The 18,017-nt window shown below is 33.7% G+C and overlaps 1 protein-coding gene across 5 annotated transcripts in view; it reads right to left on the reverse strand.

The window, feature by feature from the left end:
- PDLIM5 (PDZ and LIM domain 5) overlaps nucleotides 1–18,017 on the reverse strand; it is a 192,875-nt gene that overhangs the window by 125,638 nt on the left and 49,220 nt on the right. For all 5 annotated transcript variants that reach the window (XM_011356275.2, XM_011356276.2, XM_011356274.2 and 2 more), the window contains one exon: nucleotides 2,514–2,665. In XM_011356275.2, the coding sequence (XP_011354577.1) occupies nucleotides 2,514–2,665 (152 nt within the window). The remainder of the gene's footprint in view (nucleotides 1–2,513; nucleotides 2,666–18,017) is intronic.

Raw genomic sequence — 18,017 nt, forward strand, 5'->3', positions numbered from 1 at the left:
CCCGCCACACACACACACTCCCTAAGCTCCCTACAGGATTTAGCTGAGGCTAGATATCCCCTGAAACCACATCCCAGCTCATCTCTTTCTTCTTCCCAATACTGCTTCACTCATTCCCTTTAAGTAACATCTGAAAGAACTCCCTTAACGTATCACTTACACATGAATCCCATTTCAGGTTCTGCTTCTAAAGAAACTGGACCAAGACAAGTCTGTAAAGTACTACATATTCATGAAGAAAACTACATGTTTATGAGGAAAAGAGTTACATAAAGAAAGTACTGTTATAGGTAAGTCAGATTGGAAGGAGAATGCAGAGCATTTGGTTGTGGATAAGTGGGAAAAAGAAGGTAAAGTGACTGGAGGCCAGTTAAGGATGCTGCTGTTCAATTCAGAAATAAGGGAAAGAAAAATATTTGCTTTGATAGGAGAGAGAATTTAAGAAGAGAATGGTCTTAGTATAGGGAAGAACTGAAGATAACTCTGCAAAGTTTTATTTTTTCCTTAAAAGGCAAAAAGTATTTCTTCAGTAGCTTTGTTAACATTTTACCTTGAATTTTCTTAAATGCAAATCTCTTTTCAGGCTGATATTACCTAACGCAAGAAGTATTCAAAAAGTTGGGAAGAGTTACAATGAATAACAACAGGATCCTAAAGTTCTTTCTTGTATTTTGAGACCATGAATATCAATATTCAGAAATATGAAGACAATGTCAAATAGTATCTCCAAATCTTTACAACAAGTTGGTTTGTTAGATTTTGTATTTAAGTAGCTTAAAAGAATCTTTCTTATAGGTAGTAGTAAATTACATAAATTGGAAATGCATCCAAACAGGGTAACCTCTGGTTTCCAACTATTCTTAGGGGACCCAGAAGTGTTTTCAATAGAAGATACGATACTGGGTCCTGGGTCATAAAACAGAAAGCACACTGTGAAAACAAGTGGGCTAGTATGAAAGAAACCATACACAGCCCAGGGAAAGAGCTTACACCCTATATAAACTTTCAACTTCAGAATTTGAGAAACAGCCCATCATCATCTGGATTTGTTTTGTTTTGTTGATATCTAACACAAGTTAAGCTTTTTGACTTTCTGGTTCCTTTTCAAAAGTGATACTTAGTAAAAATGTCCATAAATAAAAATGAGTAATAAATAAAAGTACACACTTTTATATATGGACAGAAAGAATACTACTGAAATAGAGCTTTTTAGCAAGGTTATTTTTCTCATTGATTACTTTTATATGCATTAAAATGTATAGCTAATAGTTATCAAAATTTAAATACACATAACCTTTGACTCAACAATCCCACTAAAAGGAATTTCTCCCAAGGGGGTCAAAAAAGGACACTAATTTGAAAGTCATGATACAGCAAAGTAAATCTGTAAGTCTAAATTCATAAAAATTTTACTATTCAGTTTTAAGACCAAATCGATACTCCTCCAGACAAGTACATATAATTTACCCTGTATATATCCTTTAAATAGTCCCAGGAGAGACTCCAAGATAAAAAAATTTCCACAGCCAAATATGTTTGGAGGCACCACATGTCATTCCCCTCTTAAAAATGTACAATATAAATGAAAATTTATGGAAGACTATGAGATTTGGCGGGGGGGGGGGGGGGGGGCAAATGGTGTTTTCTAAATTTTATACAATAAAGAACACTTTTGTAATCATTAAAAACAAGACTTGTTGAAAACCCTCCATAACCACCTGGTAAATGATAGCCACTTTTCTTATAAACCTAAAGATTCAGAGATATCACTCAATCACCTTCTCTTCATTCCTTTTTTCTCCTTCCTACACCCTCAGATATTGCAATGGTTCTAACTTTATAATTCACAATAATCTCAGAGAATTTATTAATACATAATTCTTGGTTCTTACTTCCAGATATTCTGATTCCTATCAGTATATTTAGCAAGGCAATCCAGGTGATTTCAATGTACATCAAACACTGGGATGTTCAAAACGCCTGGCATGTTATCAAAGTGATGATTAGCCATTCTATAAATTAAAGCTGAGTAACATTAAAAACAGTCAGTTTGGAAAATCTGGACTTCATATGAGTATATTAAAAAATTAGTTTTCTACTCAGGAAGAAAAAGAGAAAAGACGACATACTAAGAAAAGTCAAATCATACCTTAAAAGAATACCCCCTAATATATTGCCAAGAATAGTAAGTCTAAGAGTTTTATCCTGTTATAAGAATTCTTAGCCTGCACAATCCATCAAGAAATTTCATTTATTCTTAAACTTGCTGAAGCTTTAGACAGAATTTTTATTAGTATGTAAATACATGCCTTTTTTATGGAGAAATAATCCAAAGCTTCCACCAATTATTTTACTGCTCGATTAGCCAATTTACAAGCCATTATATTTTTTATTTCTCTATCAGAAACAAAGGTAGTAGAAAAAGCTTTTTAGTTAACACCAAGAATCAGACACATGAAAACGCATTCCTCAGTGTTGTTTTCGCTCTCAGAGCCAAACAAAAAGCAATTTACCTTTGCAGAGTCATATTCAAAGAGCCTGTACAACCCTTAATCTTGTTCTGGGCTTCAAGATGAGTCATTCCATGGGCGCTTATTCCATCGATGCTGAGAACCACATCACCTATTCTCACATTCGCCTGGGAGGCTTTGCCGCCATCTTTTAACTGTAATAAATAGATTTAATTAGGAGTGTCGCTTTTTAAAAAGTAAAGAATAAAACAGATGAAATTTTTACTTTTGCTTATATGAAAGGAAAAGTGGATTAGCATAACATTAGACAAAGTAATAAAAATTATTTTGTTTAACAGGCAAAGTTAAAATCAGATGACATTTATGTTTATTTTCTCAGATTCTTATTTGTTCTATAAAACTAAAATAATTTTCTAAGAAAGGTTCCCTGATAATTTGTCCATTTCTTTATTGTATAACAATAGTGTGTGATTGTTACAAATGAGGAAGAGAAGTAGCCAAGGAAATATGCAGCAGAAGAAAAAGCATATAATCCGAATAGGGTATTTAATACTCTTTTAGAAGTAATTTTTAAAACTCTTAAACAGTTGTATTTTTGTTTGAGCACAAAAAGTAATACAGATGGAGGATCTACAGAACTATTTTTCCTGTTGAGTCCAATTCATATCCAGTGTTTGGGGGGCTGAATTCTCTTAGATCACAGGCCCAAATATCTTTTATACTGGGTATGTTTCCTGTTCCAGGCATTTAACAGGCAGCCAAGGAAACTAGTGTGTCCGAGACCGTGAGACTTTTTTGTGTACCACAGTTTTTGATCCCCAATCTTTCTTCCTTTTTTTGCAAAATTTTCTATTTACATTACTGTTTGATCTCCTTCAAATTTCATGTCTATCTATTTTACTGCTCCAAAAGAAGCAAACAGATATAAAATTACAGTAAAATGAAAGATGATGCAATTTTAACAGATACCTAGAAACATGGAACAAGCATAAATCAAAAACAACAACAACAGCATTCTAATTCAAATGATAAGTTCTGAATTCAAAAGTACAAGTAGACCACACTGAATACTGTGTTGCTGGACGTATAGGTAAGACTAGGCCCAAAAAAGACAGAAAGTAACCAATATTCCTCTAATACTTAAAACTAAAGATTTTGTATAGAGTTTCTATTTGGGATAATAAAAAATTCTGGAAATGAATAGTGGTGATAATTGCACAACATTATAAATGTACTTAATGCAATTGAACTGTACACCTAAAACAGTTAAAATGATTAATTTTTATGATATATATATTTTACCACAACTTTTAAAAAAACATAATATTTTGGAGAACAATTTATTAAAATTACTTTGTGATTTAATAAAACATAGCTCTCAGCCAACTGAACAAGAACCAAGTTCTGGAATTCATAATTTGGAAGCAAAGCAATAAATACAATGGATAGTATATGTTCAGTTAGGTTTTGATTACCATCAGTTGTCAAATACTTTCCTTAAAAATAATGACCAAGGCAGAGAATCCAAGTATACAAGTATTTGGATCTAAAATCAAGAAAATACTGACTGCTAGATCCACGGAGGCAGAGCCCATGTCTGTGTTTCCTCCCCACTACATCCTAAGCTAGAAATGTGCCTGACACACCATAAACCTTCATGAAATATATGCTGATTGAATGAATGCCACATATTAACACTGGCAAAATCTATCATTTGTTTTAAATTGTGGAATTAGAAGAAACTAAAATTTTACATAATTTGAAATTTATTTCATTCTTAAAATATAACTATCAAGTAATTGACATAGTTCTTGAAATTAGTAAGAAAAATATCTATTTGAGCAAGCATATATAAAATCTAACAGACACAAAGAGTAAGAAAATTTTCAAACTTTACAAATGAAACATTCTTTATCGTATAGATAGTATATAGTGATTTCGTTTTCATCTTTGTACTAATACAAAACCAAAAAAACTCCTCTCAGCTGCCCAGATATTTGAAGGTAAGAAAAATTAATGAAATGTTAACATTAAAGAAATAAAATTCCCAGAGTAACAAAACAGATCAAAATTTACCTCATATAAAACATATCAACATAACTATATTATATATGTATACATATACATACCTCATATTACATATATATTGTATTGACAAAGTAGTTTCAAAATTCAATGAAAATTAAAGGAATTGTATTTTAGGATAAAGGAGAAAACAAGTAGAATTTTATTAAATATATTTTTAAATACTGTATCGGCAAAAAATTAAAATATAAAAGTAATGTGTGTGCGTGTACCTGGGAATTAGAAAAAAGTCTTTAAAATTAACAATAAATACATTAAATGATATTGTTTTAATACAGTCATGCACCACATAATGACATTTCAGTCAACAATGACTGCATATACAACAGTGGTCCCATAAGATTATAATGAAGCTGAAAAGTTCCTATCGCCTAGTGATCTCACAGCGGGGGTTAATGTCATACATAGCCCAACATTACTCATGTGTTGGTGGTGATGCTGATGTAAACAAACCCATTACACTGCCAGTCTTATAAAAGCATAGCACATATAATTATGTGCAGTTCATAACACTTGATAATGATAATTAATGACTGTTACTGGTTTACATATTTACTATACTATACTTTTTATTGTTATTTTACAGTGTACTCTGTTTATAAAAAAAAAGTTGGCTGTAGAGCAGAATGCCATGTTACGTCAGCAGCAGCCTTACACATCTTGTATTTATCACATCTCTTGATCTCATCACTTTCTCTTGTGCTTGATTTAATCTCATGTTGTTTTGTACATTAACATGCTATTCAGGCTTGTAGCCTAGGAGCAATAGGCTATACCACACAGCCTAGGTGTGTAGTGGGCTATACCACCTAGGTTTGTGTAAGTGAAGTCTATGATGTTAGCCCAATAACAAAATCACCTAACGATGCATTTCTCAGAATACATCCTTGTCGTTAAGTGGCAGGTGACTGTGTATTAAATAACAGGTGTGAACTATCTTTTAATTAGTATTTCTTTTTATTAATTTAAATACTTTAAAAATCACTTAATTTAATAACAGAAATTCTAATTGTTCTTCTCTAATATACGGAACTAAACTGTGAAAGAGATTTAAAAGAAAACAGTTCCTAACGCAGCAATGCCACCACTTTCTAAGGGACTTATTCATAGGGTTGTTATAATGATTATGTGAGATTATAGCTCAGTAAATGTTAGCTATTATTACTATTCTCTTGACCTCAGATAATCTGAGAGATGAGGGCACTGTATTAGATGATCTCAAAGGCTTTCCCTAAGGTCCCTTCCAGTTTTTAAAGCTTATCTCTGAGTTATCTGCGTAAAGGTATAGATCTAATCCTAAAATAAGAGTTAAATTTGAAAGACTTTGTTGGTAGTGCAAAGGGACATCTATTTCCTATTAAAATCAGCAAATTAATTAAAATTTGAATCCTGATAATGAGAAAAAGTATAAACATAATTTATCCTATATTTTATTTTAGTCAAGAAAGGCAAGCATTAAAACAAAACAAAACAAGAAAACAAGTAGAACATATAGCTAAATACCTCACCAGTCCTAACGTAAAGCAGCCTTAAAATAGAAACACTGAAATCTATGGACATTTGCTCTAAATGTACCCAACGAAAGCAATTTAAATGCTCCCAGTCCTGTAGTAATATAAAAGTAAAGGAAATAATCAAATCTAATGTCATAACCAGATAAAATTTTTCTTATTCCTTTGTTCCAGTTGCCTACTATATTCTGAGATCATGTAATCTCCAGATGTTCAAATACAACTTCTCAGAATTACCTATCTTTTTAAAATTGCTTTTACTCTACTACCTTTATTTTTAGAACATGGAGAAGAGAAATCCTATAGTCCCTGTGAATTCTGCCTCCTTCTTGGGTACCACATCTAGAGAAATTAATAAATTTTGTCGATCCTTCCATTCCTCTCCCATGCTAGTCCATAACCTGGTCATCTGTCACCTTGGCCTTGCCTACTACCTACCACAAGAGTTTTCTGACAGCCTCCCTACTGTCAAACTCTCCAGATTCCTCCCCCTCTCCTTCATCTCCACATTTTCCATAATGGTGGCCCCATGACCACTTCACTCTGCAGAGTTCCAATCATGTCAACTACTTATAAAATGAGGGTAAGAAAAAAAAAAAACTTCAAATATCTTCTGCTTCCTACAATGTAGAATACAGCTGAACCCTGAAATACAAGTCATCTATAACTTGTCACCAACTTGTTTCCAACCTCAAAACAAGCACCATAAGGTCAAGGATCATATTTATAATTTTCTACAAGATCACTGAATATTATTGGTATTAGAAAAATATCTGATTAAATTGTGGTAAATAAGAAATCAATAAATCAGTAAATCAATAAACCAGTTTAATATGCTAAATTCTAGAAGTATACCTAAATTCACCAAAGAGAGAAAAATAGATTCTAATCTGAAAATAAGAATATTAATTAATCATTGGGCGGAACTGACCTAAGTAAAGTTAAAAATCAAACCATATTTCCAACAGAACAAAGTAAATCCATTTTGGATAGTTAGAAATATATTTTTCCTAGGATCTCCAAAGCGATGTCACAACTCACCTTAGTAGCTCTATCTAACAATTGTTAGGAAGAGCTTGACTGTATTTAATCTCAACCCCTTCTCAGTCAATTATTAGAAATGGAACAAATACCCATTGCCATCTGTACAGTCTTTCATATGATTTAAACTATGAAACGAACTCCTTTTTGTCTAGTTTTTTGAGCTTAGTAATATTGTTTTGGGTTTTTGACATTAACATCTTTTCTAAATCTCCAACAATTTTTATTATTCAATACCCAGGCTTTCTACTCATACAATTTAAACTAAAGAGCATGAAGAGCCTTGACCAATGCTATATGTATAGTAGAAAAAGCCCAACAAATATTAATATATTTAAGACTTGTTTACTCCTGAGTTTCGTTTATCCCCAGAACCACTTTGTCAAGCCATCCACTCATAGAAAGATAAATGGTTTTTTTCCCCCATTAATTGGGTAGGATGTAGCATTATTATGAATTGTGAGCAGCTAAGGAAAAACGATAAGGTCACTCATTATTTGCATAGTTCATTTTTCCTTTGTTTTAGCAAGTCTAAATAGCTTGCATTTGTTTGAAGCAGTAATAACTTTCTGTCATCAGTAAATCTTGTACATATAATGTGACGGCCATAAGTGTGTGTATTTCATAAACGCACAATGTGTAGGAAGGAAGCAGTTGTGGGAAGCTCCTGGGTCAAGTCTAGTATAAATCAAACTAATTACAAGCAAATGTTTCGCTTTTGATCTTTAAATGCATTTTTCAGTGCTGCTGTCCAACTTTCCATGAACTTAACTATAGTTGTATGCTTCTTTAAAAACATTGCTTTGTGGTCTCATTTAAGTTGCATATGTTGGAACTACCTCTAAGCTTCTGTTTCCTAATGCAGATGGGCAGACTGTGTGTGTATATGGGTGGGTGGGGTGGAGGACAGAAACAAAAAAGACAGCATGGATTTGTGCTTCCCCCATTTTACTTTGACTAGAAAATACCAAAAGTAACTTTTCTTCAGTCATTTTAGAGGAGGAGTTCCTCTCATATAGTCTTTTTCTGCCCTAAGAAAGAAATGACCCAGAAAAAGTAATTAGGACTATTTATGGAGCACCAACAGTAAGTCAGGGACTTTGGGAAGTATTTATCATTCTTTACCACTATCAGATTTTTACAGATGGGAAACGAGAGCTTCAAAGGGATTAATGACTTGCCTACGTCCATACAGCAAGTAAGAACACAGTACCAAGCAGAGGCTTTGAAGTCAGGCAAACATGAGTTCATATTCATGCTCTGTCATCTATTAATTGTGTGACATGATTTTAATAGGCCTCTCTAAGCCTCAGCTATCTCTCCTTGAAAATGGGGACTATAATTCCAGCTGCCTCACAGAGCTGTTGAGCAGATTAAAACACTATCAAGGCACATATCACACACAATGCACAGTATATGTCTATTACTACTACTACTACTACTACTACTACTACTACTACTACTACTACTACTACTACTATACTATGCCACCAATTCTCAACCTACAGGGCAGAGAAGACGGCTTTTCAAACTGACCACTCAGACGTTCCGGCTTATCCCTTCCCTCCTTAAAGAAAGACCAAACATGCTTCCTTCATTCATTCTCTTTCCTCTGCCTAAATCCTCCCCTAACTCCAACAGAGGTTGATATGCCACAGATTCAGAACCCCGGCTGACCAAGTCCTCCTTCCCCGCTGACCACTATCAAAGTCTGAATTTTTCAAATTCCATTCCCACGGGATGATGACCTCATATCACCACTTCCTGGGACAGACAGGTATTGCCACTGTACCAAGAGGCCAAAGGATAAGAATCAGTAAGGTGATGTTTGTGAAGCCTTGAGTTGCACATTAGGAAAGGATAAGAAGGAAAGAAAACATGCGAACACGCAGCAAAGGAACAAAGGAGGGTACTGTTATAGGGGGTAGAACAGGGAAACAAGACGATGAGGGCTTGGTAAGCTAGATCCAGGCCTTGCCTCTAGGTGTGTTGTACATTCATGTGCAAATGCACAAAATATTTAAATTGAACATTAAAATAATAACTCATTAGAGATGTTACACTTTGACTTCAATAACTAAAACAATCTAAATGACTATAATTAATAACTATAATTTAGAACCAATTAACTCAAGTAATGTTTATGTATGTCATTAAACATGTCATTAACTTTATTGTACTTAAATAAAATTTATAACTAGGTTTCCTCCAAATGCTCAGCCTCCATGTGTGGTTCCAGCGGCATTTCATCTTACAACTTTTTAATAAAAGAGAAAAATTGCACTACGTCTTTATAAAACTGCACTGAAATAAACTATTATTATCTCGAGATAGCATACCACTTAGACAAGGATCTCAAAAATGCGCTTGACAAAAAATATTATCTTATCCTCAAAGAAGTGTGCTATTTGGGATTCATAAGGAGTTAGAGATATACCTATTAGATTAACCCTTCCCCATGGCTATTACCTCTCAAGAGTTCATCACAGAAACAAACCAATCATTGAACTCACAGAAAAAAAAGAAATTCAATAAAAAAAAGCACTACAGAGCTTTCATTTTTAAAAGCTAGGACCCATTTATGGCAGATATTATTTAAATAAGTCAAACTGCCTAAGATTTCTCTTTAAAATGAGTGTTTAATACAGCTACTATATTGCTCTAAGCTTTTTCATAAAGAGGCAAAACACTGAACCATAGCAGTGACTCAAACACTTTCTTAGAATTCTCTAATGAAATATATCCTTCCACAGCAGAGGAAATTCCTGATATGCACCCAAAAACCTCTATAAGCCATTAGTTACAAACATCGAAAAACAGGTGTCAGGAATAGAAATGATTTATTGGAGATTAGATAGATAGGCCCAAGTATATTACAGAGATCCTTTTATAATATAGATAACACCATTTTAATAGTTAGATGTTTATTAAGAACAATTTATACTGGTTCAAAAGAAATTGACTTTGGTAATTATTCCATTACATACTATGGGTAACAAGTAGGAGATAGGTACCTATATCGTGAGCCACGATCAATATCCAAGTTTTCAACCTTCTGCATATTTTCAACAAATATGGACTGCTTGGAAATGTATGAGCCTAACACCATGGGTATGACAGGAATGTCATCAGACTTAGTAAATGTGAAAAAGGAACGTATAAATATGACAGCTACAGAAAGAAACACTAACAGAAATTTCCCATGTCCGAAAACCATGGGAACTAATCCATGGGAAAATAAAAGCTATTGTTTTTCTAACAGTGCTATTACTAAAATTTGGAGAAATATACCAATAAAATTATTTCAATCTGACCAACAGAATTTTCTTGAGGCAGAGGAGAGCACTGAAAAGTCTTATTTTTAAAAATACTTAATCATGCTAAGCAAAATAAGCCAGATAGAAAAAGTTGAAAATCACATGATATCACTTAGATGCGGGATATAAACCTAAAAGCAACAAATGGACAGGACAAACAAACAGAGACTCATGGACATGGACTATAGATTAGTGGTTACCAGAGGGGAGAGGGGAGGGAGGAGGTAAAAAAGGGTAAAGGGGGTCAAAATATGTGGTGACAGAAAGAAATCTAACTATGGGAGGTGAACACACAGTGAAAATGCCTTACTGTTAAAAAAAGTAAGCAAAAACTGACATATGTACTCATTAAGAAATATAATTTCAATAAATACAAAAATAAAATAAACTACTAGACAGGGATGAGGGGTTGCAGTTCTACATTTATAAATAATGCAGCTTACTAAATGCAAAAAAGAAAAAATACTTGATTAATGGTCAATCTTTAATTTTGTCTTGTAATGTTATTTTCTAGTACGTATTGTAGAGGAAAAAAATTGGATCCAGACATATTAGCCTGGATAGTTGAAAATCTCTAGGTGTTTATCGCCCACATACTTCCTAGAATACCGTGAATGCGACTTTCTGTACCACTCTCTCCCACCGCAAAAAAATGTAATAACTTAGGAGCATTACAGCAAAACAGAGAACAAACAGAACTTGTTTTCCTGTAGAACGATAAGTGCTACTTAATCACCACCAAATACCACAAATAAACAAGAGAGATAAAGTAAAAAGTGAGCAGAAGTAAAAGAACATTTGAAAAGTGCTGATTTTTTTCTCAGACATATCCTTTAAGGCTTTTTCACATCCCAATTTATTTACTATTATTCCAGCAGTTATTAATCTAATATTGAACTCAGCACTTAACGTCTTGCACTGTTTATTGTTATATAGTGTTGGCGCCTTTACCAGCCTGTAAATGTTACTCAACTACATATAAAATGCCAGTCTCTGGCTTGGATGTCTAATGTGAACACACCCTTTAAAATCTGAGGCTACATTGGATTCATTTTAATATCTTTTTCTGTGAAATAAAATGGTTTGACTTTTTGTAGGTTAGGATGGTGAGCTAAAACAAGCAATTACTGATGTCTCTCTGTGAATAAATTTGTAAAATCCTGACTCATGAGAGCACTGGTTACTTTAACTATGGGCCTTATTTTTTGGCTTACGAGTCAAACTATCAATTTTACCCAAAAGTCTGAGCAAATACCTTATATGGCAGCAATGAGAGAATACCTCAAAGTATGTGTCATTATGCCTTACAAAACCAAACGGAAGAGGATTATGCCTCTTTCCTTATGTGGCTACTGAGCTACCTAGTTCAGACACAAGGCTTCTGCTCACATTATTTGTTCCAGTAGTCTAAATGTATCTCCCATGACGAGTCCTTCTTTATTAAAATAACATCTTTATTCCTCTCTATCACCATCCTAATGAAACTGAAACATGCCTTCTTAAACTGTAATTCACTATTAAGATGCCACATAACACTTTCGTTTAATAGCTAATCCATGTGTGTTTAAACCCAGAGATTTAATATGCTTTGCAGTTAATGTGTAAATATAATCCTACCAGAAATGTGACAAGTATGGTGGTTAGTTAAAAAAAGAACACATCCGCAAACATCTCAAAATCAAACAAATTTGTTAATTACAAAGAAATTACTTTCTCTGTAATCACTCTATAATAAGGAAAACAGTTTTTTAAAAGTCATATAGAGCTACACATGTTAAAAGTGAATTAGTGAACTCTAGTTTTCCTAGGAACAGATTAACTCTGAAATTCACATTTTCCAAATCCTCCCTCCTCTCTGGGTTCTGTTCAGTGATGAGATGAATTCCCCTGAAATTGTATGCAAATTCTGTGCAAATACGCATGTATTTTCCATTCAGTCAGTCCATAGCTTTCCAAATTCTCAAAGGCATCTGTGACCAAAAAAATGTTAAGAACTAATGATTTAATGAAACCTTAGAACAGTGTTTCCCAAAGTGTGGTTCCTAAACCACCAGTGCCAGCATACTTCTATGATGGCTGGAAAAAATACACAAACCTTTCAAAATCCACAAGCTAAAGATGCTGCAAAACGACAAAAATCCATTAAGAAAATTTAGGAACTCGAAGCACAATTAATATTAATTCAAAGTGATGTAAAATCATGATTTCACTAATGGAAGATAAGTGTAGCTTAAAAATAACAGAGACTCACTTTTAAGACATTTTTAAAATCTTCATAGTGTAAATCACTAACACTTAATAATGGCCTATCCCTACAAGACACTCCATTTAATACTGAATTCTGACAAAAAGTATAAAAGAACAGGCATGGCCCTTTCCCTCATTTACTGTTTTATACTATTTAACATTTCACACGTGTATGCAACTCTATAAAGCAGTGCTTCTCAAACTACCTGTGGCAAATGACACTATCTGTGGGAAAAGTTTTCCCCCCTCATCTGCCATATACAAATTCTTCTGTAATCTATAATAATGACAAATTACTGGAAAAAAAAGTTAAAGAAACCATATGAAATATGAGACCAAAATTTTTATCATCATATTCAATATACATAAAATTAGTCTGTCAAACTACAAAAGTTTCTAGATACTTACTCTTCATTTCTGTCCTTATTTCATCTCAAACTGTAACCAACAGTTTGCTGATCAGCAGACCAGCAAAGATGCTCCTACTAGGCAATGACTATATTTTTTATTTCTCTTTAGAATTGTACATGGATTTAAACATACTACATAATAAACATATGAATTATCACACCGGAAACTAAATGTATTTGATATTTAGGTTATTATTTAGTAACTTAACTCATTTCTAATTCTTTTTGCTTATGTTAAACATAAAGTGATTAATTATACTGTACATTTATTTTGGCACACTTATCTGACTTTTTCTTTAGGACTTCTTTCTAAAAAGGTATGCATTTAAACTGTTGATCCACAACACTAGACTGCCAGCAAGGATATTTGTGGCCATTAATAATTCTGCAAACTATGTATGAAAGTGTCTGTTACTCCCACCCTTGCAACTCTTAGTATAACAAAAGAAACCTGAGGGTAATTCTAGCTCACCATTAATAAATTCTGTGACCTTGGGCAAGTCATTTACATCTCTGGCCTCATTCTGCTTAGCTGTACAAGAGAGTTGGATCAAATGTTTCAGGGCCCCTTGAAACGCTAACCCATAATAAATATTTACACAGACTTTACGATCTCTCATCAAGCTAAATAGTTGTTACAATTATAATTCATTACTCAGACACTAAAATAAATTTTGTACTATTCTTCAATTACTTCATGTACGTTATTCTTAGTTCTCTATTATAAAACATTAAAATGGCAACCGTGTGCTTTCTAAAAAGCTAAAACCTCATCAACATTAGAAATCCGAAAGTCTAGGTTTCAGAGCTAACTGGGAGAGAAGAGAATCTAGCTTATATACTTTTCCAGATTCCAAATGATTTTTTTCTTTTAGAATGTATTAGTCTAAAGGACAAGAATCTTCTTTTCACTGGTAGCAGCTGAGCCTTCTAGAATTTAATGCTGAATTATGCATTCATTCATTTATCATACATTTTTTGAGCAATTACAAATAGACCAGATACTAATGACTAACAGATTGAATTAGGCTAATGGGGAAAGTAAATATTCATTTACCAAATACTTGCCAAATATCTATTATGTGCCAAGCTGTTCTAGGTATGGTGATACAATAATGAACAAAATGCAGTCTTTGCCTTCATGGAACTTAAGTTGAGTCAGGAGGAAAGAGACAATCAACATATAAACATACCGATGAATAATAAAATACCAGGAAGTAATAAGTATTACAGAAGAAAAATAAAGCAGAGAAAGGGGAAAGAAAGTGTCAGGAGATGCTATTTTAAGTTGGGGTAGTCAGGGAAGACATCCTGGGGAAGTGACATTTGAACACAGACTCAAGTGAAGTAAGGGAAAAGAGTCATGCAGATATCTAGAAGGAAAGCATTCCAGGCAGAGGGATGAGCAAAAGTAAAAGAAATACTCTGAGACACTACAGGGGAATGAAGAAATATGCAAAGTTATCAGTGACACAAAGAATGAAATGACTAATATACTTAGGTGGTACGAAAAAGTTTCTCAGAAATAAGGACAATTGCCCTGAATGCTGAAATATAAATTAGAATTTGCAGAAGCAAAATGGTAGAGACTGCTTTAGGAAAAAAACAAAAAGCATGTGATGACACAAAAGTACTACCATTCCCAGAGAAAGGCAAGTAGTTAAGGGTGTCTACTTTATAAAGAAAAAGTGACAGGGAAACTTACAGCCCAGGCTGACCACGGTGCCAAAAGCCATACAATAAAGGGCATAGTATGTGACAATAAATAATTTCTAAAGAATCTAAGTTTACAAGTTGCTACCACATCAACTGATGTGGTCTCTTCAAAAATTTCATTGTTTAGAACAGATTGCTTACATTACACAATTATCACTCCTGGATGCTATACTGTTTCCAAGAAACCTATGCTTGTCAACTCTTGGTTCCTTTCAGTGCTTTATCTACCATGCACTTTCTTTCATTCCTTAAAGAAGATAGGTATGTCTTCATTCTGTTCCTGTCAGAGGAAGTATGGCTTCAGCTTCCTTCATACATCTGTGGCCTTTCAGAATCAAGATCCATCAACACTTGGACCCATACAGTTAACGATTCTGTACATGAAATTATTTTATTTATCCTGCTTGGAATTTGTTGAGGAAAAAAAATTCTTAGGGATCCTTTTCTTTCCAGTTCTCTCTGTTTAGGTCAGAACCAACACCAACACCCCTCACAGGTCTCCTGTGCCTTTTTTTTCAGTCTCAGGAATATTTTTCCAGCCCAATAAACCAGCCTGCACATTTGACTTTTATCAAGGTAGCACCAAATGTTGGTAAATGCTTCTAGCATTCTAGTCTCTAGTCATAAAACACTGATTTACTCTAGATGTTTCACTCCTTCCATGGAAAGCAAATGCACAATCACAAACAGTGGCTACAAATGTAAAGGAAATGTTCTTCTGTCAGTGCCATTATTTTTTTTTTTTCTTTTTAAAACAAGTAAAAGAGACTGAAGCAGCAGTGAATAATTCTTGTTCTGATGCAGTTGGTGTACCATATGTTTCTGAGCTCTGGGTAACACTGGACTTGGCAGCGGGCAGGGTACTCACAGCAGTTAGGGGAAGTCTATTAAACAGTGTCACTGCTTCCAGTTGTGCAAAGTCTGCACAGGGGAGGGAATAAGTGAGCAGAGGGTGCTAAGATTTTGATTTGCCCGGTAGAACATGCCTGAAGCATACTGTCTGCTATTTCATCTTCACCCTGTTTCTTATTAGTGACATCAGCTCTTTGATGAATCAAACCACTTCTTCCCTTCAGAGTAAGAGCCCAAAGTCATTCAAATATAAAGGTAAGACTAAAGCCATTATTTTTAGAGAAAACAAGAATTTACTAGCAGAAGTAAATCTAGGTTCTATAAAGAGCTTTTCTTCTGTCAGCCAAAAATGACCAGTACTACCAACTGTTGATCATTACTGAATGATGAGAGATCAGTGTTTTACTTAAAAGTAGTTGAAGTTATGTTAGAGCAGTTGACATGGGTTCCATTCTTTCAACAAATGGTTAATGAGCACATGATATATACCAGTGCATAACGTATCTTCAGGGGAGGTCAACATTGAGTTTTTCATTGTTAAAAGTACTGTAATTAACAAATAATATCTATAAGACAAACTACCATTTACTGAGTACTTACAACATACCAGGCACTATGCTGGGCACTTTCCTACTTTCTCTTCTTATAAAATGACCAAGATCAGATAAATGAAAAATGCTGCATTTGTTCTTCTATCTCACAGGTTAACACGGGCTTAGCATTTTGATGTATGCGAACATCTATTCAAAAAGTTATACATCAAGAATACATTTCCAAGAAAATCTATCTGGCAATCCCCTGGTTAGCTTAGCTATCATTCTCTCCTGGCAATTAGTATAAGCCATTTCCTCAACTTTCAAGAAGGCAGAAAATAGTATACAATGTTAAAATATTACCTGAGCAAGAAAACTTGACTCTAAGAGCAAAACCCTCTAACTACTCCATGAGTTCTCCTGCTACACTGTTCAACATCATAGACATAAACGAGAGACCAATGTGTTCACATAAAATGTCTAATAGCTCAGGAACACTCAAGTAAGAAACATATTCCTTGCAACAGATTCTTTAATCACTGGCAAACTTCATGGACTTAAAAATTGTTCTGGCACAAAAACCAATGGAATAGAAATATAAATATTTACTGAGAATTCTCTAAAGAGTTATAGCAAGCTTCAAGAGTAAAGATTTTTTTCAAATAAGTGTCGTTTTTCTCTTGTTATGTTTTATTTCATTTGGAAGAAACAAGAAAGAAAGGAAACTAGGTATTTTGCCCTACCAAAATGACTTGCAAACCAAAAACTTTTCTCCTTGAAGCAATATAAAAACAGAAAGAACAACAACAAAATCTGGCAGACATGGCCCAGCCTTAACTGAAATGGATTCTTTATTATATTTATTTTCTTCACTCCCAAATCTAAAACTATATTTGCGTATTCGATTAAATGTATGAAATCTTTCTTGATTTTCACTTGATAATTACTCTGTAATCATTAAAAATCAATCATTAAAAATCATTTCTTGGAGCTGATTCAATATTCATTTCCAGCAATTTTTTTATAGACTTAGATGTTATTATGTACATCAATCAGTAGATGCCAAAAAAAAAGGATAGAAAAGAAAGTAGTATGTTTGGCTGTGGAATAAAGGTTTAAAAGCTCTTTACTGACTTGAAGAACCCAAAATACACAGGGATAAATCTATAACCCCGTATTTAGATTCAAAAGCAAGAATTCAAAGAGCAATATAATAAAAGAATACATGACAGGGAATCCACAAAAATAAAACCAGGGAGTTTTAGAAGGCTGTTATCCCTATGAGTCAATACTATGGCAATCTATTAGGGTTCGTTTTTTTTTTTTTTTTTCCCAATTATTTTTAAGTAGTAATATAGTCTCAGGCTGCATTAAAAAAGAAAGAAAGAAAGAAAGAAAGAAAAGCACTATCCACATTAAGGAAGGTGTTAGTAGTCCCCTGTATTCTCTACATTTAGATCATACCAGGAATATTATGTGTGATTCAGTACCAGAGAAACCACCACAGTCAGAATGGTAAAAGATCCATACCAGGAATGACTTATTAAAAACAATGGTGTTAAAAACACTGAGTGTATAAAGTAAGAGTGGACTAGAATTACTATGTTTTACAAAGCAGTGATTCACACACTTAGGTGATCATAATCTCTTAGGACACTTTTTAAAAGGATAGACTACAGAGACTTATAAGAGATTCTGATTTAGAAACTCTGAGTGAAGACCCAAGAATCTAACAATCCTCTAGGCAAGATCTAGGGTTCAAAGGTAAAAGTTCCAGAGAGAAAGATTTCATTTCTCAACACAGTTAAGGGCTTGAAAACATTCAGAACATTCC

The sequence above is a fragment of the Pteropus vampyrus genome, unplaced genomic scaffold (assembly GCF_000151845.1).
Source record: "Pteropus vampyrus isolate Shadow unplaced genomic scaffold, Pvam_2.0 Scaffold25, whole genome shotgun sequence".
NCBI lineage: Eukaryota > Metazoa > Chordata > Mammalia > Chiroptera > Pteropodidae > Pteropus > Pteropus vampyrus.